The sequence below is a fragment of the Hyla sarda genome, chromosome 3, assembly GCF_029499605.1.
Source record: "Hyla sarda isolate aHylSar1 chromosome 3, aHylSar1.hap1, whole genome shotgun sequence".
NCBI classification, from domain to species: domain Eukaryota; kingdom Metazoa; phylum Chordata; class Amphibia; order Anura; family Hylidae; genus Hyla; species Hyla sarda.
The window spans coordinates 259,610,006-259,635,497 of record NC_079191.1 but is presented as its reverse complement, the minus strand read 5'-3'; the positions used below and the strand labels follow the sequence as shown (position 1 = coordinate 259,635,497).

The 25,492-nt window shown below is 40.6% G+C and overlaps 1 protein-coding gene across 14 annotated transcripts in view; it reads left to right on the top strand.

The window, feature by feature from the left end:
* Positions 1–25,492, top strand: part of PTPRK (protein tyrosine phosphatase receptor type K) — a 400,600-nt gene that overhangs the window by 43,696 nt on the left and 331,412 nt on the right. For all 14 annotated transcript variants that reach the window (XM_056566508.1, XM_056566504.1, XM_056566511.1 and 11 more), the window contains exon 2: positions 22,706–22,828. In XM_056566508.1, coding sequence (XP_056422483.1) covers positions 22,706–22,828 — 123 coding nt within the window. The remainder of the gene's footprint in view (positions 1–22,705; positions 22,829–25,492) is intronic.

Genomic DNA, 25,492 nt, shown 5'->3' with positions numbered 1-25,492 from the left:
ACGGGTGATGCAACAGCCCATCATGTGGGAATGCTAAGGAGTTAATGTGCTATGTCTGTGTTACTGTACTGTAACTTAGCAGATGGTATCATTAGTCTCCCTTTGTGCAATGTGCTGTTTTTCCTTTTAGAGCTGTGTATATGTGGTCCGCAGGCATAAAGCCTTTACACAATTTCTTTACTTTTGGAATGGGAAACGTTAAACGGTATACACTACATTTGGGTGAAAACGTTTGGTAGAAGTGCTAGAAAAGGACCCCCATAGACCGAAAGGAGACCAAAAGACTGTATAGCAGTGGTCTCCAACCTGCGGACCTCCAGATGTTGCAATCTACAACTCCCAACATGCCCGGACCCCCATAGACCGAAAGGAGACCAAAAGACTGTATAGCAGTGGTCTCCAACCTGCGGACCTCCAGATGTTGCAAAACTACAACTCCCAGCATGCCCGGACAGCCAACGGCTGTCCAGGCATGCTGGGAGTTGTAGTTTTGAAACATCTGGAGGTCCGCAGGTTGAAGACCACTGCTGTATAGTATCCTTTAAACTTGCCCCCCCCCATTGTGGATGTCTCCTGATGTGTGCCATACATCAGGTTTACACATTGGATGGGTACATTAGAGGACTCTTGACTTTTACATCAGAAACAGAATAACACAATGTTAACACAGCCTTATACTTTAGTGTATACAATTGGTGTCGGGTGCATTCAACTGTATACAGTTACATGTCTCCTGGGCTGCTTGGTAGGATGCTTTCATAGGATCCCATAGTAAGACGCACTCTTGAGTGACATCATAGGACACAGACCCGAAAGGACTTTGCATTAGTAAGAATCTTTGGAAAATCTGCGACAACCCAGTAGCTTACAAGCTGCTAAAATGGATGTTCTAACCTGTCTTGGCTAGAGTGATGATGGCGGTGAATACGACGCGCTGTTATAGAATGGAATCAAGGGGGGGTTGTCTATATTAAAACCTGGGCAGAGGAAAAGTGGTGCAGTTGCACACATTGCTTTTATTTTATTTAGTTATTTTTTTTGCTTAAAGGGGTATTTCAGGAAAAAACTTTTTTTTTTTTTTTAAATATATCAACTGGCTCCAGAAAGTTAAACAGATTTGTAAATTACTTCTATTAAAAAATATTAATCCTTTCAGTACTTATGAGCTTCTGAAGTTAAGGTTGTTCTTTTCTGTCTAAGTGCTCTCTGATGACACATGTCTCGGGAAACGCCCAGTTTCGAAGAGGTTTGCTATGGGGACTTGCTTCTAAACTGGGCAGTTCCCGAGACACGTGTCATCAGAGAGCACTTAGACAGAAAAGAACAACCTTAACTTCAGAAGCTCATAAGTACTGAAAGGATTAAGATTTTTTTTTAAATAGAAGTAATTACAAATCGGTTTAACTTTCTGAAGCCAGTTGATATATTAAAAAAAAGTTTTTCCTGGAATACCCCTTTAATTAACCTGATAATGTGTTAAACCACATACAGAAGTGGATGTGGTCTCTGAAAGATTGCATTAATTTACAGTACATGTAACTGGGGTTATTAGATAAGAAATGGGATGTAAGCACATACCAGAAAAAGATGCTGCGGCGTCTGCCTCTAAATACATACATATTCTTTTTGCTCCCTAGAACACAGTAATGAAGCTCACTAAGAGGACTATACCTATTGGTACATAACAAATCTAGAAGCACAGGCTGAGACGCAGAGGGGCAGGCAAGGGGCATGTCTGGTTTTATCTTTATTAAGCGGCTTTATTAGGCGCCTGTGATAGAACATCACAATGAATAGGCTGATTAGTGTCGCAGTGTCTCTTTCCGCCACAAAACCCAATCTTCATATTAAAAAAAAGTGAAATGTTTAGCTTTTCTTCCATATACTCACATTCCCTTGATATTCTTCCTAATTGCATCAAAATCAGGGCCACCTCTCCCATCACTACAAAGAGCACTGTTTGTGAGCACTGTCAAAGCCAATGTGCCTTTTTCCCAGCTACATGATGTCCTTAGAGCATTGCATTGTGTGCTTATTGAAATGAAATCTAACTCTCCAGAGCAGCCTTGCCTGCATTGTATGTTAATGAGACGATTGGAGTGTTTTTTATTTATTTTTTATTTTGGCGTCGCAGAGTAGTAGCTGCAATTTTGCTCTCCCTGTCTGTGATAAGAGAGGGCCTGTCGGCTATTTTTTTCCCCATTTGTTTCTTTTATTAAAATGCCCGGTAGAAAGGTTTTGCTGCTTGTCTGTTTATTTAATTTAGTGCCCTCTTGGGCCAGGCTGTTAAACTTGATGTGTTCTTTCTGGAAAAAAAAGTAGCTGCAGGCATGTTTGACTTTTATTTCAGACCCTGTAATTGAATTAGATTGAGAAATGTAAATGTGCTTTGTAGCTGTTCTCCGGTCTTTCAGGTACTCTCTCTCTCGGCTTTACTTCGGCAAGAGCTTCAGTCCCTTTTCCAAGAAGCTTTTATGTTACATACAGTTGGGAAGTTTTATTAAGAATTGGTTCAGTAATATAAAAATGGACTATTTAAAAAGACCAGGTTAATTCAGTTTGTGCTTCACTTTTTATTAAGGCTAACTGCGCATTTCCGTCAGAGATGCATCAGGGATCTCTGTTTAACCCCTTAAGGACGGAGCGTTTTTCTGTTTTTGCACTTAAGTTTTTTTTCTTCCTTACCTTTTAAAAATCGTAACCCTTTCAATTTTGCACCAAAAATCCATATAATGGCTTATTATTTTTGCGACACCAATTCTTCTTTGTAATGACATCAGTCATTTTGTCCAAAAATCGACGGCAAAATGGAAGAAAAAAATCACTGTGCGACAAAATGGATGAAAAAACACAATTTTGAAAATTATGGGTGCTTCCGTTTCTACGCATTACATTTTTTGGTAAAAATGACACCTTATCTTTATTCTGTAGGTCCATACGGTTAAAATGATACCCTACTTATATAGGTTTAATTTTTATTACTTCTGAAAAAAATCGTAACTACATGCAGGAAAATTTATACGTTTTAAATTGTCATCTTCTGACCCCTTTAACTTTATTTTTCCACGTATGGGGTGGTATGAGTGCTCCTTTTTTGCACCGTAATCTGAAGTTTTTAGTGGTACCATTTTTGTTTTGATCGGACATTTTGATCGCTTTTAAATCATTTTTTTTATAGAATAAAAAGTGCCCAAAAATACGCTATCTTGGACTTTGGGATTTTTTTGTACGTGCGCCATTGACCATGTGGTTTAGTTAATGATATATGTTTATAGTTCGGACATTTACGCACGCGACGATACCACATGTTTTTATTTTTATTTACATTTTTTTTTATTGGAAAAAGGGGGGTGATTCAAACTTTTGTTAGGGAAAGGGTTAAATGATCTTAACTTTTTTTTTTTTTTTTTTTTTTTTTTTTTTTTTTTAGGGGACTATAACATGCAGTACATTGATTCAATACACTGATCACTGCCATTGCATTCAATAGCAGGGATCAGTGTTATCGGCGGTTGATTGCTCATGCCTGGATTTCAGGCTTGGAGCAATCAATCGCCGTTCGGATGCGCAGGAGACAGGTGAGGAGACCTCCTGCTGCATCCTAGCTGATCGGGACATCGCGATTTTATTGCGATGGTCCCCATCAGCCTGACTGAGCAGCCGGGATGCTTTTACTATCACTTTTAGTCGCGGCAATCAAAGTTGATCACCGCGTCTAAAAGTGATAGTAAAACAAATGAGTTAAGGAGTTAAGGACATCGGCGATGTCCCGTATTAGCGTGGTTCCTGGTTGCTTATTGCCGGGACCCACGAGGAGAGCGCGCATTATATATGGGGACGCGCATATGGACGTTCATAAATGTCCATATGTGCTAAGGGGTTAAAGAAACAGTTACATAGTGGCACAGGAAGACAATGTAATAGAGCAGTAGGAAACGCTAGCAGAATGCTTGGATGTATAGGGAGAGGTATAAGCAGTAGAAAGAGAGAAGTGCTCATGCCGCTGTACAGAACACTGGTGAGACCTCAATTGGAGTATTGTGCGCAGTACTGGAGGCTGTATCTCCAAAAGGATATAGATTCTTTAGAGAGAGTTCAGAGAAGAGCTACTAAACTAGTACATGGATTGCAGGATAAAACTTACCAGGAAAGGTTAAAGGACCTTAACATGTATAGCTTGGAAGAAAGAAGAGACAGAGGGGATATGATAGAGACTTTTAAATACATAAAGGGAATCAACATGGTAAAGGAGGAGAGTATATTTAAAAGAAGAAAAAGTACCATAAGAGGACTGAGTTTTAAAGTAGAGGGGCAAAGGTTTATGCAGTAATATGAGGAACTGAGAGAGTAGTGGATACATGGAATAGCCTTCCTGCAGAGATGGTCGCTGCAAATACAGTGAAGGAGTTTAAACATGCTTGGGATAAGCATAAGGCTATCCTTCATATAAGATAGGGCCAGGGACTATTGATAGGATTCAGATCATTAGGCAGACTAGATGGGCCAAATGGTTCTTATCTGCCGACACATTCTACTTCTATGTTAAGGAAAAAATACTTTTTTACATTTTTTTTATTTTATTTTCCCCATAGACTTAAATTCTGCTAATGAGCTAAACCAAGCTGCTTTTTTGTCATGAGCGGACTGTGTAATGGAGCTCTGATTCAAATGTGCGCTTATATGAGCCTAATATTTGGTGTTCTTTTTGGATTGCGAATTAAGGTGTTAGGGTGGGTTCACCCCACGTTTTAGCTATACGGGACCTAGCCCTCTTCTCATTCATTTGAATGAGCTGACCAGAGTCAAACAGTGACTGGGGTCAGATCACTTTTGCCCTGTATCTGGTTTTCTGACCTGACTGAAAACCACAATATGCTGCGGTTTTCAGTCTGGTCAGAAAACCAGATATGGGGCAAAAATGAGCTGACTGGAGTCACTGTTTGACTCCGGTCGGCTCAGTCAAATGAATGAGAAGGGGGCTAGGCCCCGTATAGCTAAAACGTGGTGTTTTAGATTGTCATAACAATGTGTGGCACTGGGCTCCATTATGTATATTCAGGAGAGCCTTTATAAAAATAAAGGGAGGAATTTGTCAACCAGTTTAAAGCCTTTTTTTGGTATAGAGAATTTTTTGGTACACACATGTCTGTTGTGCAAAATTTGTGCCACATATTGTTAAAGTGATTTTGACTTTGGTATTTTGATTTTTTACGTTGCAGTGGTTGCTGATTTTTATAAAGTGCGACTTTTTGTAAAAAAAAAAAAGAAAAAAAAAAGTTTCAAGTTTGTAGCAAAGCCCTCAATTTGTTGTGAATCTATACAAGACCAGACCAGACTTACAAAATTGACTGTGGAGAGCATACAAGAACTGGGAAGACTGGGAAGAATTATACTGTTCTGAACTGATTGTGTATCAACCCCTGTGCGATTATTATGATAAATGTCACACGTAAGCAGAACCAAAGCAAAAATGACGTCCGTACAAACTTTTTAAGACACACAGTGATAAATGTCCCTCAAAGACTTTTGCCACAGTTCGGTTCTTGGCATTAAATGCAGCTTTTCCTTAGATAGTTCTGAGGCAAGACATACAGGGCTGGATTAACGTAGGGGCGGATGGAGCGGCAGCTCCAGGCACCTGCGTTAAAATAGGCCCGGTGGCCCGCACAGACCGACCGGCGCCCGCGACAATCAAGCCTCAAACTCCCGGCCATTTGCGGCCCGCGGAACAAAAGTTTGTGGTATGTGAAATTTGTATTGCCCAATGCCCGGGACATGCAGTTCCGGGTGCCGGGCATGTAACTTCAAGCATTTAACCCTGCTTCAGGCGAGCAGCGCTAAATGCCGGAAGACTTCACTTACCCCGCCCTCCTCCTTCCGGTCTCCGGTTGGCCAGCCAGAGTCTAATGAGGGACGTCGCGCATGTGGCGCCAGTGACGTCACTCGTCAGGTCGCCGGCGAAGAGGAGTAGCGCAGCGCAGGACAGGTAAGTGTGTCTATATGTGTGTGTCTTTGTGTGTACATTTGTGTGTCTGTGTATATATATGTGGGGGGGGGGGGGCAATGCTACCTAATGTGGGGAGCCTGCTGCTACCTAATGTGGGGAGCCTGCTGCTACCTAATGTGGGTAGCACCTCCATCATCCATAAGCTCATGCTATTACCACACAGGGGTTGGGGGGTTGCTGGTAGATGATGGTGGTGCTACTTCTGGTGGGGGGGTGTTGCTGGTGGATGATGAGGGGCACGTGATGGGGGCATTATATGTAAGGGGAGCATGCGGCCCAGCCTCACCCCGCTGCTACCTCCAGTGGCCCCCAAGTAATTTGAGTTTGAGACCTCTGCTGTGCAAATTTTAAGTGAGGGGCACATAACGGGGGCATTATATGTGAGGGGCACAGGACAGGGTGCGTTATATGTGAGGGGCACATGACATGGGGCATTATATGTGAGGGGCACAGAACAGGGGGTATTATATAGGAGGGGTACATGACGGGGGGGCATTATTTGTGAGGGGCACATGTCAGGTGGCATTATATGTGAGGGGCACATGACAGGAGCCCTCCAGTCATGTGCCCTTATAATGCACCTATTATGCCCCACTGACATTTGCCCCTTACTTATAATGCCCCCCTGTCCTGTGCCCCTCACTTATAATGCCCCATGTCCTGTGCCCCTCACATATAATGCCCCCTGAGGGGGCAGAACATGGGGTATTAAATGTGAGGGGAACTTATATATATTTTGATAAAAAGTCCCATCACAATCTTCAGCACCAGGCCCATGATGCTCTTAATCCAGCCCTGAAGACATAAGACAACTCCATAAGAACTATTTATTCATTTATTAGCCAAAAACCTTGGAATGACAGTTTTAGGCTATGTTCCCAAATTTCTTTGCCATTTATTCAGCTGTAAACAGCTGGAAAAAAAGATACCAAGAGCAAAAAATGGCTGAAAAAAAAATGTATGTGAACAGAAAGGCTGTGAGTGTAGCCTCACAAGTGACACTAAGGCTGGGTTCACACTACGTTTTTCAACTACGGTTCCCGCATACGTTTTCTATCAAAAACCGTATGGGGGGAAAAACGGATGGAACAGTATGGGAAAAAGTAAACCGTATGCGTTTTTAAACATTATACTGTTTTTAAAAGTGCATACTGTTCCGTCCATTTTTATTTTAACCCCTTAAGGACCGGGGTTTTTTCCGTTTTTGCATTTTCGTTTTTTGCTCCTTGCCTTTAAAAAATCATAACTCTTTCAATTTTGCACCTAAAAATCCATATGATGGCTTATTTTTTGCGCCACCAATTCTACTTTGTAATGACTTCAGTCATTTTGCCCAAAAATCTACAGTGAAACGGAAAAAAAAATCATTGTGCGACAAAATTGAAAAAAAAAAGTTTTGTAAATTTTGGGGGCTTCCGTTTCTACGTAGTAAATTTTTCGGTAAAAATGACACCTTATCTTTATTCTGTAGGTCCATACGATTAAAATGATACCCTATTTATATAGGTTTGATTTTGTCGGACTTCTGGAAAAAATCATAACTACATGCAGGAAAATAAATACGTTTAAAATTGTCATCTTCTGACCCCTATAACTTTTTTTTTATTTTTCCGTATATGGGGCGGTATGAGGGCTCATTTTTTGCGCCGTGATCTGAAGTTTTTAACGGTACCATTTTTGCATTGATAGGACTTATGATCATTTTTAAATGATATAAAAATTGACCAAAAATGCCCTATTTTGGACTTTGGAATTTTTTTGCGCGCACGCCATTGACCGAGCGGTTTAATTAATGATATATTTTTATAATTCGGACATTTCCGCACGCGGTGATACCATATGTTTATTTTTATTTTTATTTACACTGTTTTTTGTTTGTTTTTTATTGGAAAAGGGGGGTGATTCAAACTTTTAATAGGGGAGGAGTTAAATGATCTTTATTCACTTTTTTTTTCACTTTTTTTTTGCAGTGTTATAGCTCCCATAGGGACCTATAACACTGCACACACTGATCTTCTATGTTGATCACTGGTTTCTCATAAGAAACCAGTGATCAACGATTCTGCCGCATGACTGCTCATGCCTGGATCTCAGGCACTGAGCAGTCATTCGGCGATCGGACAGCGAGGAGGCAAGTAGGGGCCCCCCCCCGCTGTCCTGTCAGCTGTTCGGGATGCCGCGATTAGCCGCGGCTATCCCGAACAGCCCGACTGAGCTAGCCGGCAACTTTCACTTTTAGCCGCGCGGCTCAGCTCTGAGCGCGCGGCTAAAGGGTTAATAGTGCGGCGCCACGATCGGCGCGGCGCGCTATTAGAGGCGGGTCCCGGCTTCAGTGTGACGCCGGGCCCGCCGTGATATGACGCGGGGTTACTGTGTAACCCCGCGTTATATCAGGAGAGCAGGACCAAGGGCGTACCTGTACGCCCTTGGTCCTTAAGGGGTTAAAAAAAATACATTTTAGAAAATTCTGTCAATTTTTAATGGGAGGGGTCTTGGGTGGGGTCTTTAGGATGCAAATGCGCATGTGCAAAGAAAAAACGCATACAGTTTTGCCGTATGGAACCGTATACATGTGCGTTTCCCATTGACGTCCATGTTAAAAAAAAGTATGCGGTTTCGATACGGTTTTAAAACTGGAGTCAAAACCGTGCTCAAACACAGTTTGGAGTACTGTTTAAAAATGTATTGCAAGCAAACTGTACGCAACCGTATGCATCAGGGTGCATACGGTTTACAATGCTTTGTCTATGGATACGGTTTTCAATACCGTTCCATATGTTTTCACTAATGAAAACTTATGCGGGAACCGTAGTTGAAAAACGTAGTGTGAACCCAGCCTTACAAAGAGTCATTTGCATAAATATTATGAAAAACTGATTTATTTTTATTTTTTAATATTTATGTTTGTCCAAAAAGCAGTTTGTAAGAGACCTTCAGCTGCCCAGTGTTTCAACAATACATAGTAAAATACCCCATCCTTTATTATCATCAGTGTTTGACTGCTTGGCAGTACACCGAGCTTACATATTCATGGTATTGTGTATTGCTGGCTGCTTGTTGCCATTCATTAGTGACTAATACCATACATTAATTGTATCTTGCAATGCACTGTAGCATAGATAATGGTTTTCATTCCAAGCAGAGATTTAGGGATGAGGGTTTTCATTGACATAATCTCTGATTTAATGTGCTTACTGACAAGGGCAGTTGGACATTCACACTATGGGGTCATGATGAGATTCAATGCGTGTTAAGTGTTAAAGGGGTACTTCACTGGAAAACATTATTTTTTTTTTTTTAAATCAACTAGTGCCAAAAAGTTAAACAGATTTGTAAATTACCTCTGTTAAAAAAAATCTTCACCCTTCCAGTACTTAACAGCTGCTGTATGTTCCAGAGGAAGTTCTTTTCTTTTTACATTTCCTTTAGGTCTGACCACAGTGCTCTCTTGCTGACACCCCTGTCCAATTTAGGAACTGTCCAAATCCCCATAGCAAACCTCTCCTGTTCCGGACAATTCCTAAAATGGACAGAGGTGTCAGCAGAGGGTACTGTGGTCAGACAGAAAAGAACTTCCTCTGGGACATACAGCAGCAGATAAGTACTGAAATGATTAAGATTTTTTTTTTTTATTAGAAGTAATTTACAAATCTGTTTAACCTTCTGGTACCAGGTGAACTCATTTTTTTTCTCCCAGTGGAGTACCCCTTTAAGTAGTATTGTGTGTTTGCTAAAGGGGGGTTCTTTTACTAGAAGAACAGATCAGAGTTTATCCAGCTTGCAAATTCTAGTCTACTATGTAGTGATATCCGCCCAGCAGTACAATATCACTGGCTATTTAATATTCTCTGGTTCTTATTCTTTATTATGTAATAAAACTTAATGCTTCATTGGTGTGTGTTGTGTAAAGCCTCAAGCTGCTCATATGCATAAGAAAAATGTTGTTTGATTTTGACCGATTTTTTGAAATTGTGTGTGTGGTTCATTTTTTATTTTTTTTGTTGTTACAACTAGTGCTGGGCAGTATACCGGTTCATACCGAATACCTTGTGTGTGTGTGTGTACCCGGTTGGGGATGGAGGGCGTACAATAGTGGGTTGGGCCTGGCACCTAGCAACGGCCGGGACCCATGGCTAATAGCGCGTGGCACCGATCGCGGAGCAGCGCGCTATTAACCCTTTAGACGTGGCGTTCAAAGTGAAAGCTAATCAGTGTCCCATTGATCATGGGATAACAATGATCAATGTGAAAGATCAGTATATGCAATGTTATAGCCCCCTATGGGGCCTATAACATTGCAAAAAAAAAAAAGTGAAGATCATTTTAACCCTTCCCCTTTTCCCATTTTAAAAATGAACTTAAAATGAAATAATAAAAAAATTCCAATTAAAAATTATTTTTTTTTTAAATACAGTGATATACATTTTTGGTCCTACCGCCCGTGCTGGGCGGTAGGACCAAAAATGTATATCACTGTATTTAAAAAAAAAATAACTTTTAATTGAAATTTTTTTATTATTTCATTTTAAGTTCATTTTATTTAGTTACAACCTTCTGATATACATTCTGACTACAAAATGTAACCGGTATAGGATATATGAAAGATCCAGATTGGTGTGATGCTTACTCGGGTGGTATCTAAAAAGAGCAATGAGGGAAATGAATGTGACACCAATGTCTAAAGCATTGGTGATATTGTGAAATATTCAGTACCCGATTCATGCCAGATTTGGGCAACCTTTAAAAGCAGTCTACTTTTTAGACAGTTTAAGAATGCTCTCGCTTTTATCACAGTGGGTCATGCTGTTTGCATCTCTTTGGACTAGCTTGTTAAAGAAATCACAAGTGTCTAAAGTGTGTCTAAAACACATAAAAAATGTAGTGCAAGTCAAGTCATGTAAGTCAGATTTGTTGGCACAAATTGCAACAGACTTTTTGAAGCAGGCAGTTAAGTTTCATCAATCTTTTATCACTGTCTTTCAGGTGGATAACAATAAAAGCTATACATCACATCTAACTTCATTTGGCATAGGTGCATTACAAGTGACATTTACATTATCAATTCCTGTATCTTTCTATATTCTTAGGAGTCCAGTGAACAGTATTTCTTCTGATAAGATCGCCCATTGGACTCCTAAGTATACAGAGGTTTCAATCTACAAATAAGTTATACTGAATCTTTCCCAGCAAAGACATGGTATATTAATCTGCTCAGGTCTATGGTGCTGGTAGATTAGAGAGAATTTTCTTCATGACTACCATAGTTGCCTTTTAACTTTTAAAGGCAGATCCTCCTATAAAAGTTTTAAATGCAACAGATTAGTTCATAATGCTGCACTTTTTAGTTGTTGTGTTTGTCTTGCGCCATGCTGGTTAAAGTCTGGTGGGTACTTTTTGGCCAACATCAGATTCATATGACATAGGAGAATGCTTGGCTTCTCCAAAGGTGGCTCAGGGTTTAGCCTTGCAGCACTGAGGTCCTGGATTTATATCCTACCAAGGAAAACATATGCATGGAAAGATTGGCAAGTGTTTACTCTGAGAGCCAGGGCACTTGCCAGCAGGTCATAGTTAGAGTTCTCGGTTAGGGAATGTAGGTATACTCTGCTGCCCTTCTTCAGAAACTCTGCTCCCCAGCATCCGGAAGTTTATTGTTTCGAACACTGCATGCGGGCTTCCGTGTTCAGGGCCGCCCCTCGTGATGTCACGTTCCCGCCCCCTCGTGATGTCACTCCTGCCCCCTCAACGAAAGTCTATGGGAGGGGGGCGCGACAGCCCCTTCCCATAGACGTTCGTTGAGGGGGCGGGCGTGATGTCACGAGGGGCGGCCCTGAACACAGAAGCCCGCACGCAGCGTTCGGAACAATAAACTTTCGGATGCTGGGGAGCGGAGCTTCCGAAGCAGGGCAGCGGAGTACCCCTTTAAAGGGGTACTCTGCCCCTGGCATCTTATCCCCTATCCAAAGGATAGGGGATAAGATGTTAGATCGCCGCGGTCCCGCTGCTGGGGACCCCGGGGATCGCTGCTGTGGCACCCCGCCATCATTACTGCACAGAGCGAGTTCGCTCTGTGCGTAATGACGGGCGATACAGGGGCTGGAGCAGCGTGATGTCATGGCTCCACCCCTCATGACATCACGTCCCGTCCCCTTAATGCAAGTCTATGGCAGGGGGCGTGATGACCGCCACGCCCCCTCCCTTAGACTTGTATTGACAGGGCCGGGCGGTGACGTCACGAGGGGCGGAGCCGTGACATAACTATGCTCCGGCCCCTGTTTTGCCCGTCATTACGTGCAGAGCGATCTCGCTCTGCGCAGAAATGATAGCGGGGTGCTGCAGCAGCGATCCCCGGGGTCCCCAGCAGCGGGACCCCGGCGATCTGACATCTTATCCCCTATCCTTTTGGATAGGGGATAAGATGTCTAGGGGCGGAGTACCCCTTTAAGACCTGTTATGGCAGAAGTTGTCAAAGCTTACTCCAGAAAAAACATGGAAGAACTTCACTTATAGTATAAAATAAATTCTTTGCATCACATTTCCCTGGTGACCTATATTCCTGTGCTGCCACTCAGATCATTATTGGGTGGGTGGGGGTGGGGTGTTCCCCTTGTCATGTACTCTATACGTCTAACTTTGGCATGCTGTGGGTCAATGTTATGCGAGGCAGCTGCCATCACATCTTGTAGTAAACTATGTATGTTCTATATTTGGTACATGTCTTGTAAACGCCGCGAATCCTGTGCAATGAGCTCAGAGTTGTTTTTTTTGTTTTTTAATCTATGGCACATACGCATCACTTGGCAGATGTCTAGTAAACAATGTGAAATATCTTCAGTTTACCAGTAGGTACCAATAAGGCTACAGTCACACTACTGTTGTGCCCCGTCAAGAACGGCCGTCAAACTCTCCCGCTGTTTTCCTTGACGGCCGTCACACTGCCGTGTAATAACTGTAGTGTGATAGGGGCCTAAGCAGCAACCTGCAGTTTTTTTTACACTAATACAGAAAAACATTGTACAACCATGTAAATGCCCTTTGTGTGTATTGCAAAAGTGATATTTTTTATTCTTTGCTTGTAAAAGGAAAACAAATAAAGTAAATTAGACATTGGCTGCACATATGTTTTTTCACCCTATATATAGTGTGCTCCCCCACCCACATAGTGACACATGGATGCTGGTATATAGCGTTCCTTCAGTCTGTTCTGTTTCTTACCATTTGTCTTTCTCTTTAGGACAACTGTATAAAGCACACCAACTGTTGTGCCAAGTGTGGATAGTTTGAGTGCCTATATGTTCTGCTGTAGGACTGTAAGCATCTGCACAGCAAATCTCTTGGTGTCAAGGCTAGAATGCACCACTTGTTTTAGTCTTTATGCATTGGTAATAGTAACGTTAGATGACTTGTGATGGGATTCTAAAAAGTGGTTTCCTTTAATACATTGGAGCTTCTGTTTGCCACAATGAAATTAACCAGGCATTTTACCTTGTAATCCCAGAATAATGGAGAAATTGTAGTAGTTGTAGATTCTCAAAAATCCCACAAAAGACCCAAATGCATTAGTTTTATTAAGAATTATTTGCTTCAGGAATTTGTGGAAGGAAATGGGATGTCTGAGAAATAGATGTATTTTTTTTTTCATGGTTTTAGATTTTGCCTTCAGGTTAAGTTATGAATAAAGAACAAGTGAAGAATGCAGGATGGTTTCAGCGTTTTAATCAAATCCATTGCATTTCCGAGGACTCCAGGCTTTTCTGCCAGAACCAATCTGCTGGTGGTTGGGATATATATATATATATATATATATATATGCACATCTTTGTGTGTGATTGGCCCAAGTGAAGTCTTACAATGTAGCCAGATTACACATTAATTGTTAGTAAACCCCGGAGCCATTCTCCATTGAGTTAAGGTTTGTATGAGTAGCTGAAAAGATTAGTGCTACAGCTTTGGTGCAACATTAAAACTCAGAACGCTACATATGTTTATTACCCGTGTGCAACAATACTCGTATGTATCATAAGATTGTAATATAGATTTAGTAATGTCTGATTGTCAGAATAGCAGTACCAAGATGAATATGTTGTACAAATTACTTTTAGTACTTGACCTTTGTTCACACAGAAAGAAAAGCATTTAAGGGGTTTTTGGACTAAGGGCTTGTATTATCTATCTTTGGGATAGGTGTTCTGTGTATATGTGCTGGGGGCCCTATGATCCCTAGGATGGGGTTTCCAAGTCTCCTGCATTTTAAATTGCTGTTCAGTTGAACATCTTCTCGGCACAGTAGTGCAGTGTGTATGAATGTCATAAAAGCCATGCACAGTATATGAGTTCACCGTTCACATTTGTATAAATATTTTATTATATCTTTTTGTGTGACAACACATAAGAAATGATCCTCTACAATGTAAAGTAGTGAGTGCACAGTCTGTATAAGGCTGGATTCACATATGTCCGGTATAGATCAACTCAGCCTATATCTCGACACATCTGATGCCACAACTGATGACAACATGCATCAGTTGTGTAGCATCTGGCATCCATTGTATCTGAATGCCGGACTGGATCTGACCACTGGGACCCCCAGCAATCTCCTGCCCGACTATCCTCCAGTACGGAGCTGTGTCGACCACTGCATGAAGTGGCGGTTGACATGCCATCTCCAATGCCTCCATGTATCTCTATGAAAGTGCTGGAGATACAAGGCTTTGGCTCTCCCATAGTGATAGAGGGTGCGTGCTAACACTCGATTCATGCAAGAGGAGAACAGAGCCACCGGGACCACCCCACCAATCGATCACTTATCACCTTTTTCTAAGCTGGATAACCCCTTTAACCTCTTAGGGAATCAGGGTGTACTTGTATGTCCTGGTCCTGCTCCCACGATATAAAGCGGGTCACATCTGGTCGGTCCCGGCGTCTAACGGTTGCCGGGACCTGGGGCCAATAGCGCATCACCAATCACGGTGACTCATGCAATTAACCCTTTAGTTGCGGTGTTCAAAGTTGATTGTCACGTCTAAACTGTAAAATTTTTTTTATAAAAGTTAATCATTCCTGGCAGCTCAGTCGGGCTGATCGGGACCACCGCAGTGAAAGCACGGTGTCTTGATCAGCTAGGACGTGAGCGGAGGGTCCGTTACCTGGCTCCGGCGCGTCTGACCAGGGAGAAATCGACCGCTGAAAATACTGATCAATGCAATGCTATGGCTTTGCATTGAACAGAGCTGCCAATCAATGTACTGCATGTTATTGTCACCTATGGGGGCTATAACCTTGCAAACAAATGGGTAAAAAAGAGTTAATAAATGTGATTTAACCCCTTCCCTAATAATAAAAGTTCAAATGACCTCCCTTTTCACAGTTAAAAAAAACAAACATGTAAATATAAACATATGTGATATGGCCTTATGCGTAAATGTCCGAATTATAAAAATATATAGTTAATTAAACCGCACGGTCAATTGCGCACACACAAAAAATACCAGAGTCCAAAATAGCGTATTTTTTGTCACTTTTTACACCATAAAAAAAAGAATAAAAACGAATGATAAAAACTTCAGATCATGGCACAATGAGCCCTCATACCGCCCAGTAGGCAGAAAAATAAAATAATAAAGTTATAGGGGGCAGAAGATGACCATTTTAAACGTATATATTTTCCTGCATGTAGTTGATTTATTTATTTATTTTTTCAGAAGTACGACAAAATCAAACCTACATAAGTAGGGTATCATTTTAATTGTATGGACCTACAGAATAAAGGTTTGATTTAGGTGTCATTTTTAGAGAAAAATGGAAGCCCTAAAAATTTACAAAATTGTGCGGCGCAGCGGAGCCAGGGGGGTTGCGGGCGGCGGGAGCGGGATGGGCCATCACGGTGTCCCTCCAGTAGTTTCCCCACTACAACTCCGTGCATGCCCTGACAGCCAATCGATGTCAGGGCAAGCTGGGAGTTGTAATGGTGAAACAGCTGGAGGCACCCGGTTACGAAAACTACGGGTGGAAGTTAGCCCCCAGCAGGCATCAGTGACGTGTTGCCTGCTGGGGAAGTCTGCCTGGTAGTGGGCACACTACCAGGCAGACTAAATGCCATTTTAAAAATAGTAAAAAAAATAAAATAAAGGCAGGGAGGGTGTTAGGGATAGAAGGGCAATAGGCAGGGACAGAAAAAAAAGATGGTGGGAGCTACCCTTTAAATACGGTTATACAGGCTGTGCACTCGCTACTCTACATCTGTAGCAGTGTATCATTTCTCAGGTTTGTCACATAAAAAGATATAATCTATTTCCAAAAACGTGAGGTGTGTTATCACTTATTTCAGTGTTCTTTCTTTGAAACTACTTTTAAAGGATTTTTCCTACTGTATTGAATTTTAATTGGCTTTTTTACATGCATTTTTAGTCCATTAATTGATATTCAATTTTTTTTAGCTGAAATATTAGTGAATCGGGATTTGTGAATGTTTGGGCCTTTTGGTGCTTTTTTTGTCAGTGGTGCCGTATTTTTTTTTTTTTTTTTTTTTTATAGAAACAAAAGCCTTTCATATAGACATAATATTTATCTTACAAAATCAATGCTGTGCGTATCCATCTCTGCCACTGTAACATCCAATAACACTTGGGGAAAAATATGCAGTTCAATGTGAAATAGCCAGCCAGCCTAGGCTTTGATCCTGTATCCCATGCTTTTCTTTTTCTGTTGGTTTATTAATTGCCCCCCAACCTTTAAGCCCAGCCTGACCTGATTTACAAAGAATATTGGTGAGAGCAAACAAGTGCAGTCAGCAATTTGACAAGAGAATAACATATACATATAACATTCGGACACGTTCAGGCTTTAAAGGTGTTCTCTATGACAGTGTCTCTCAATGTTTCTAAACAAAGTACCTTTGGTTTATCTCCAAGGCTGTGACCACTCAAGATTACTTCACATGACCGCATCATGTGGGGATAATAAGGAGCGCATTTCCTCCATTGGTTGCGTTATTTATTTTAAATGCCAGTCATGTTTAACCAGTATACCTAAACCCACTTACCCCAATAATTGCAAGTGCGAGAAAGGAATCTAGAAGTAAAAATTGGCCTTAGAGAGGGAAACCTTTTAGTTTCTGTGCATACTCACTAGACCTCTTGGGCTATGTTCAAACAGCAGAAAAGTTGCATGTCGTCTGCCCACAAAACACGGGTTGACATTCTGCAAATAGCAAGTTCCGGCTGGAACATGCAGGCGCTTGGACCACTCGGAAATGCGCTGTCTCTATATAGACGGCAATGCATTTATAAGCGGATTCTACCAAAATATTTAACATGTTTATTCTTCTGGCAGACACTAGAATTGGAATTTCTGAACTGGAAACATCTGCTGTGGAAATTCCACCTTGTTCATGGTGCAGCAGAATCCTATTGAAAACAATTCTGTAATGTGAACATGATCTAATATTCCTTAGAAGACCCTTAGAGATCCACTTCGATTGTAAGTAATAGCTTCACTCCCCAGTTGTCAATCAAATCGCACTCTTTCACTACACTGGTATGATCGGGCGGCCGGCCAGGTAGTCAATTGCGTGCTCTTCAGCCAGCTGTTATTGACTATTGCAGGTTGTCTCAGGAGACTGGTGGGATTTAAACTTTGTACATGTCTGGACAACATGTCAAGTGTTTTACAAATGACTAACACTTTTAATACTGTTAACAGTGGATCTCCCTTGTGCCATCAAAACAGGGGACCTGTCAAGAAAAGGACTTCTCAAGACCTTTAAAGCCCCATAATTCTGGCAATTGGAGTTTAGCAACACCCTTTTGAGTCCTGTAATTTTTGAGGTGCAGCCTCCACAGACTTGTTTTTGCAGGACATACCACAGATGGTCTGTCTAAGAATACAGTTGCGCTGAAGGGCTGTACTTTGTCTGCAACACTGTTTTAAGTTAGTGGTACGTGTCAAAACCCCCACATGAAGACACAAGGTTTTCCAGCATAACATTGCCCAGCTTCACACTGTTTCCACTAGCTTGCCTTGTTTCATTGTATAAAAAAAATTGATTCATCAGACCAGACCAAATTCTTCCATTGCTCCTTTGCTAAATTTAGATTTTTACTTGGCTGATGCATTGGAGTAGGTTTGGGTCAACCAATGAAATCATATTGAGTTGGGGGAAGCTTGAGAGATATTGTTTTTTGTGTTCTTTCTATGAGTGGCTTTTCCATTTTGCAACTCTGCCTAGTTGATAGCTGATGGAAGACCATAGTGCTGGAACATCCCAAAGATTTTTGTTTAAGCAAGAACTTTTTTTTTTTTTTATTTCAACTTTTGTTGTTGATGGGTTTTGCGTATTCACACTGAACAGTTACTTTATAAAGTAATTGCCGTAAATGTTGGCACCCCTGAAATTTTTCTAGAAAGTGAAGTATTTCTCACAGAAAAGGATTGCAGCAACACGTTTTGCTATACACATGTTTATTCCCTTTGTGTGTATTGGAACAAAACCAAAAAAGGAGAAAGAAAAGCAAATTGAACATAATGTCACACGAAACTCCAAAAATTGGCGGGACAAAATTATTGGCACCCTTTACTTAATATTTGGTTGCACAACCTTTGGAAAAAATAACTGAAATCAGTTGCTTCGTAAAACCATCAATAAGCTTCTTACACCTCTCAGCTGTGATGTTGGACCACCCTTCATTAGCAAACTTCTCCAGGTCTGTGTGTTCTTGGAAGGGCGCCTTTTCCAAACAGCAATTTTAAGATCTCTTCACAGGTGTTCAATGGGATTTAGATCTGGACTCATTGCTGCCCACTCTAGAACTGTCCAGCTCTTTGTTGCCATCCATTTCTGGGTGCTTTTTGACGTATGTTTGGTGTCACTGTCCTGCTGGAAGATCCAAGATCTCGGACGCAATCCCAGCTTTCTGACACTGCGCTGTACAGTGCGACCCAAAATCCGTTGGTAATCCTCAGATTTCATGATGCCTTGCACACATTGAAAGCACCCAGTGCCAGAGGCAACAAAAAAAAAAACCAAAACATTGAACCTCCACCATATTTTACTGTGTTCTTTTCTTTGTAGGCCTCATTCCGTTTTCGGTCAACAGTAAAATGATGTGCTTTACCAAAAAGCTCTATCTTGGTCTCCTCTGTCTACAAGATGTTTTCCGAGAAGGATTTTGGCTTACTCAAGTTCATTTTGGTAAAATGTAGACTTGCTTTTTTATGTCTGTGTCAGCAGTGGGGTCCTCCTGGGTCTCTGGCCATAGCATTTCATGTAAATGTCTACTGATAGTTTGCCTTGACACTGATGCTCCCTGAGCCTGCAGTACAGCTTGAATATCTTTTGGAACTTATTTGGGGCTGCTTATCCACCATCCGGACTATCCTGCGTTGACACCTTTCATCAATTTTTCTCTTCCCTCCATGCGCAGGGAGATTTAGCTACAGTTCCATGGGTTGCAAACTTCTTGATAATGTTCCACACTGTGGACAGAGGCAAATCTGTGGAGATGGAAGTGTAACCTTGAGATTGTTGATATTTTTCCACAATTTTTGTTCTCAAGTCCTCAGACAGTTCTCTTCTCTTCTTTCTGTTGTCCATGCTTAGTGTGGCACGCACACACACAATACAAAGACTAAGTGAACTTCTTTCCTTTTTATCTGCTTTCAGGTGTGATTTTTATAGGGCCCACTCCTGTTACTTGCCCCAGGTGAGTTTTTAAAGGAGCATCACATGTTTGAAACAATCTTATTTTGAAAGGGTGCCATTAATTTTTTGCAGCCCATTTTTTGGAGTTGGGTGTGACATTATGTCAGATTTGTGTTTTTTCCCTCCCTTTTTTTTTCTTTCTGTCCCTACCTGTTGGTAATCTATCCCTAGCCCCCTCCCTGCCTTTTAAAAATTATACCTTACAAACAGGTCTTCTTGGCTCTTCTGTTCTCCTCTGCCGGAAGCCGACTCCCCCAGCAGGTGCAACGTCACTGATGCCTGCTGGGTGCCGATTTCGGCCCTCACTTCATCTATGCTGCGCTCCTGTCGGGAGCGCGCATAGTTGAGCAGTGAATAGCATGGCAGGCTGCTCCGGGGTCTCCTCCTCCCTGTTTAGCAGTACATGTGTTATCTAGGGATGAGGAGTATAGGAGTAGCCTGCTGTGTAATATAAAACTGCTGAGACTCGGGACTGTACTAAGGGAGCCTCAGTGCGGCACTGATATAGTGTCTCCATTTCACTGTTCATGCCGGGGGCGGGGACAGGCTGCGTGCGAATCCAGGGAGCCATTGTGCGCAGCCCCGGCGTTCACTGCGCTGGCTCCCGCCTGTCTGACAGGCAGGGATCGAGCGCAGACTGACTGAATTAGGACCGATTGCCTGTCTTGACGTCACGGGGGCGGTTTTCAAATGTAAATTTAAAATTTTAAGCAAAAACTAAAATTAATCTATATTAGAGATATGTTGTAGTACATAAGTACTACAACATATCAAAAAAAATGTTGATGACAGTGCCCATTTAATTCCAATACACACAAAGGGAATAGACATGTGTATAGCAAAACATGTGTTATTGCAATCCTTTCCTGTGAGAAATACTTTTACGGCCATGACTGTATGTTTGAGTCTTAATATTAGAGATTTTTCTGGTTTAACAAAAAATTACCAATGGCCAGGGATTGAGAGAAAAATTGAAATGATACTTACCGCACACCTTTCCAACCAGTGTACGTGACTATGATGGACAGTGATTGGCGCTTTGTTCAGTGATGGTAATGGAGCACTCCTGCTAAATACTTCTGCACAGACATTCTGCTGCAGCGGAGTCCCATTGATTTCATTGGGATTCTGCTGCACTGTGCACCCATGTTTCTAATCCACAAAAAATCAGTTCACTGTGAAGTAGGGCACCAATTATAACTGAAAGCAAAAGGATGTTCTTCAGCGCAGAGTACGTGTAAGTACATGTGAAAAATCTACCAAATCAACTGGCCCACCATGGTTTTGGTTTCAGGCAAACCATCCAACCACTGGCTCTTAACTTGAATCATAGTACTTGCCTATAGGTGGCCAGAAAGAGACTGATGGATAAAAAAATTATCTTAAATCTGCATAATTTACTGTAAGTTTTTCTGTTAAAAATATGGACTGTTTAATGTAGAGGATGTGTATTGTGACAGTCTCTATACAGCATTGTTTATGTACAAGTAACCAGGAATAAAGAAGTTGCATATGGAATTCTGGAATGCTATGCTTTATTATTCGGGAAAATTTGCACCTATTACATTTGTATGGATCTTAAGTTCTGCTTTCTATGTTAACAAAAGTAGGCTGAAAAATTTATATTGAGAAAGTTGGGCAGCATGTGAACTTTTTTTGGCAGTGCAAAGGTTAACTATAATTCCAACCTGAGTTAATGCCAAGCTTGCAATTTTCTGATTACATTTCTGGATTGATGTTCTTTTAATAACAACATTAGTCTGTCTGGAATTATCATTTAGAATCCATTACATTAGCCATTTAAACAATAATGCTGAAAAAATGGCGCTTTGGGTTAATTTATTGTATCCGTCTCTTTTTTTGACAGAGGTTAAAGTGAATGAGGGTTGATTTGGAAATTGAGTAAGACAGGAATGTTCACTGAGGGCCAGTTATAAGGGAAAGATATTTCCTGAAAAGTGTCAAGAACCGCTTGATGGCTGCAGAATATACTACAGAATTTGACAAACAAAACTATTGTATTTATATAGTTTTTATAGTGCCATCTAGGTTTTTGTTTTTATTTTTTATTGTAATATAGTCCAGTCCTGCCCTACAAACACCATAGTCTCTATTAGTTATGCTTTGTTATTGACTATCCTGCACATATTTGATGCTGCAGATTTGAAGCTGCCGATTTTATGCTGAAGATTTCAATGTAAACTAAATGATTGAACACAGCCTTAAATTTTCAGCATCAAATATGCCCAAGATACTGTACGTGTGAATAGATCCTAAAGGGTTATTCCCGTTCTCCTCTTGTAAAGTGATTGCACATTGCTAGAATCATTTTCTGATCTGTTACTATTGATCCAGAGAATGAAGGGACCCCCTGCACTGTTCTAATGTTGTGTTGCCTGCACAGTAGTGCTCCAGCTATCCACTGCCTAGGGAATTGCAGCAAAGATATTGGGATGGCTACAGTACTTACTCAGCTTGGTGGCCTTGAGAACGAGTGCTATACCAGCATGGTGACCCCTCCATTTAAATTTTTTTATTTTTTTTTGATAAGTGGGAGTCACTAAGAGTATAGCATGATTAAATATCCTAGTGATATACAATCACTTTTCAACTTATGTCTGCTTTTTTTCTTTTCCTTCCTACTAAGCTGCCGCCCCTCCCCTAAAAAAAAAACTAATATATATATATATATATATATATATATATATATATATATATATATATATATATATATTATAATGTAAAACTTGCAGTGAAGTATTTGTAGAAAGTAGATGTGTTTTTTTTTTTTTTTTTTTTTTTAACGTGGTTTTATAAATTTTTATTTTATACATCTATTAGTTATACTCTTTAAATTATTATTCATGTATCGCCAACATACTCTGCAGCAGTTTACAATCTGAGAAAGCACACACAAGTATAATGACAAATTGTCACAAGGTGAATATATAACAACATATTAAGTATGGCTTGTGCTTTTTTTTTTGTTTTTTTGTTAGGAGGGTGTACCTTTGATGATGGGCCAGCAGCCTGTGACTATCATCAGGATCTATATGATGATTTTGATTGGGACCATGTGAGTGCTCAAGAGCCCCATTACCTGCCTGCAGAAATGCCAAAAGGTGAGTGCAATTGCTAAATATTCCAATAAATCAGGGGCACATTCAAATGGTTTAGCTGCAGATTTGGTGCGGTCATCTCGTTTAGTTATATTGATGTATACAGAAGATCTTGTATGCTTTAATGCACTGTAAATGCATATTTTTGTTTTTACATATCCCACAGTGGCAACTGTGCAACAAATCTGCATGGATTGGTGTGAATTTGTGGTTTCTGAATTATATGCAAAAAATGATATGCATATTGGACCCATGTGCAGGAAGTCTTGAAGGGGTTTTCACAGCTCATCACCTCTCCGTAGGATAGGGGTTATACAGAAACAGAAAAGCTAAGCTAATATCTTTCAAAAAGACTGCATCAACCTGTCCTCAGGTTGTGTGAGGTATTACAACTTGGCTCTATTTACTTTAATAGAAGGACAGTTGTGGCTTTGTTTTTGAAATAAATCATCTCAGTTTTTCTAATCCTGGATAACCTGACCTTGGACCCCGTGATCACTAGAAATGGGGTTGGACCGCGCTCACTGATCAGACATTTGTATTCTCTCCACTTGCTGTTAGTGAATACTAACAGCAAGTGGAGAGAATACAAATTGTGAGGAATAAGTTTATTAAACTGAAAGCTTGCACTTTTTCAGCTTTTTGCTGTATGTAGGACATGCTCTGTTTCCTGTGACATTGTAGGATATTTTTGGTGGGTTTGTGAAGTAAAAATCAAACAGTTGCAGACATAAATCTCCCTTGTCCCTGGATGAGAGAACAATCAGAGAGATTGGGATTTATGCAAATGTTGCCATTGTTAATTACCGTAGAGAATAGGTAATGAAGAGCTGAGGAGGTACGGCCTTGCTGACCTTGCCTACTCACCTTTGATGAACAGCTTAATAGTCTATTCTAAGAATGATATTCAAGAAGAATGAAAGCATCAGAGATTCTGCTAAGTTTTCAATTATTGTAATGTTATGTAATTAATTAATCATTTGATTGAGGTCATTGCTATTTAAGGACATCTTGCTTTTGGCAAATTGAAATGGACAGATTTATATAAATATATATTTTCTAATTGTCTAGTTTAAGATGTCATTTTAAAGCAATGTAATTGCTGTAATGTGGTAGTAGAGGACACGTACAGGTGAGAAATGTGATCGGCAAATGTGCCCCTTGTCTTTAGACAATGTCTATCACTTTTAATCTGCTACACAAACGCCAGTTATTTGGAATAAGTCTGTCAAAATGGATACGCATAAGTTCAGTAAGATTTTGGGTGGCTTTTCTAAGGGGTCCACTCGTATTACTAGATTTGTTGTGTACATGACAAAAAAATGAATTCCTCCACCTCAGGTATCAGTCATAGAACTGTTACTGAACAATAGAAGCATTTTTGTTTCCATTGCTGCTATGTCTAAAAGAGCCTGCGATGAGCTGATCTGAAGAATATAGAAAACAGGAGACTGGCACTATGCCTTTATGCTCTAGACTTGTAGAAGTGGTAGCAAAGGTGTGCATGTATGTATCTGTTATTCTCCTTTGTGGATGTTCAGAAACATTCAAAACTTTGGTCCGATATGAAGTTGTGAGGAACAGCTATGAGGACTACTAACTGATGAAAGAAAGCACCATTTACCGGACGGTGGTTTGGTTCGTCTGTTAGCACCATCCAGTGATTTTTTAGGGTCATCCTCAGTGTTCACTGTTATGAGCCGATGACCAAGCATATACTGGTTGGTTGGCTAATCTTTTCGATCATGCAGGCATAAAATTGTTGGCAGCACATCTCTGTGTAAACACCGAATGTGCTGCCGACAGAAGTGAAAGCATACGACTGCTCAAATGACCAAGCGATCGTGGGTGCGGCTATTCACTCCCAATAATTGGCTATGGAAACTAAACTTTAAACAAATGGTGATTGGCTTGTACATAGTAAATCTACAGCCTGGGTCAATGAAGCCTTAGACTCAAACTTATTCCAATAAATAATCTGATTTGAAGAAGTACAGTTACATATGATGAAGTGAAGATGGCAACACCACAGTCACATACTTTATTACCCGATAGTATCTACATCCCGCAGGTGTTTTGAAATATGGGATGGTTATCATCTATTTATTTAATCGTGGTTGATTATCTATAACATGTTTATATTGCTTACATTAAGTAACATGCACAGGATGTATTCTTCGATTTGAACATTGTATGTACTTCATGCTTGTAACAAGAATGTTATGATGGTAATGTCACTACTACTTGTAGAAGAATAGTATACTCCATTTGGGGCTGCTAATAACATCCTAAGCACTCTGGTGCTTTTACATTTCACAATTGACTGGTATTGATTTGTCCTAAAAGAGTATAGACCAGAATCACACATCTCTGCCAAAGATTTCATTTAAAGTGCTTTTTTGAGCTCTTAAAACACTTTTTTTTAGTTTGTTTGGTATCCATTCTCTGGGGCACTGAGCTTGAAGATATGGAGTCCAAGGGTATATTAAAGGAACTGTCGGGATCATCCGAGAACAGAGAACTGGAGGAAAGATATAAATAATGACTTCTAAAATAGAGATTGGACCTTTTTGTCCTTATCATGCATGACTGTTTATCAGAAATATGCTGTTGTGGCACATGCTGAGAAAGAAAAGATTACTTTGTGATGCTGGCTACATTAATACT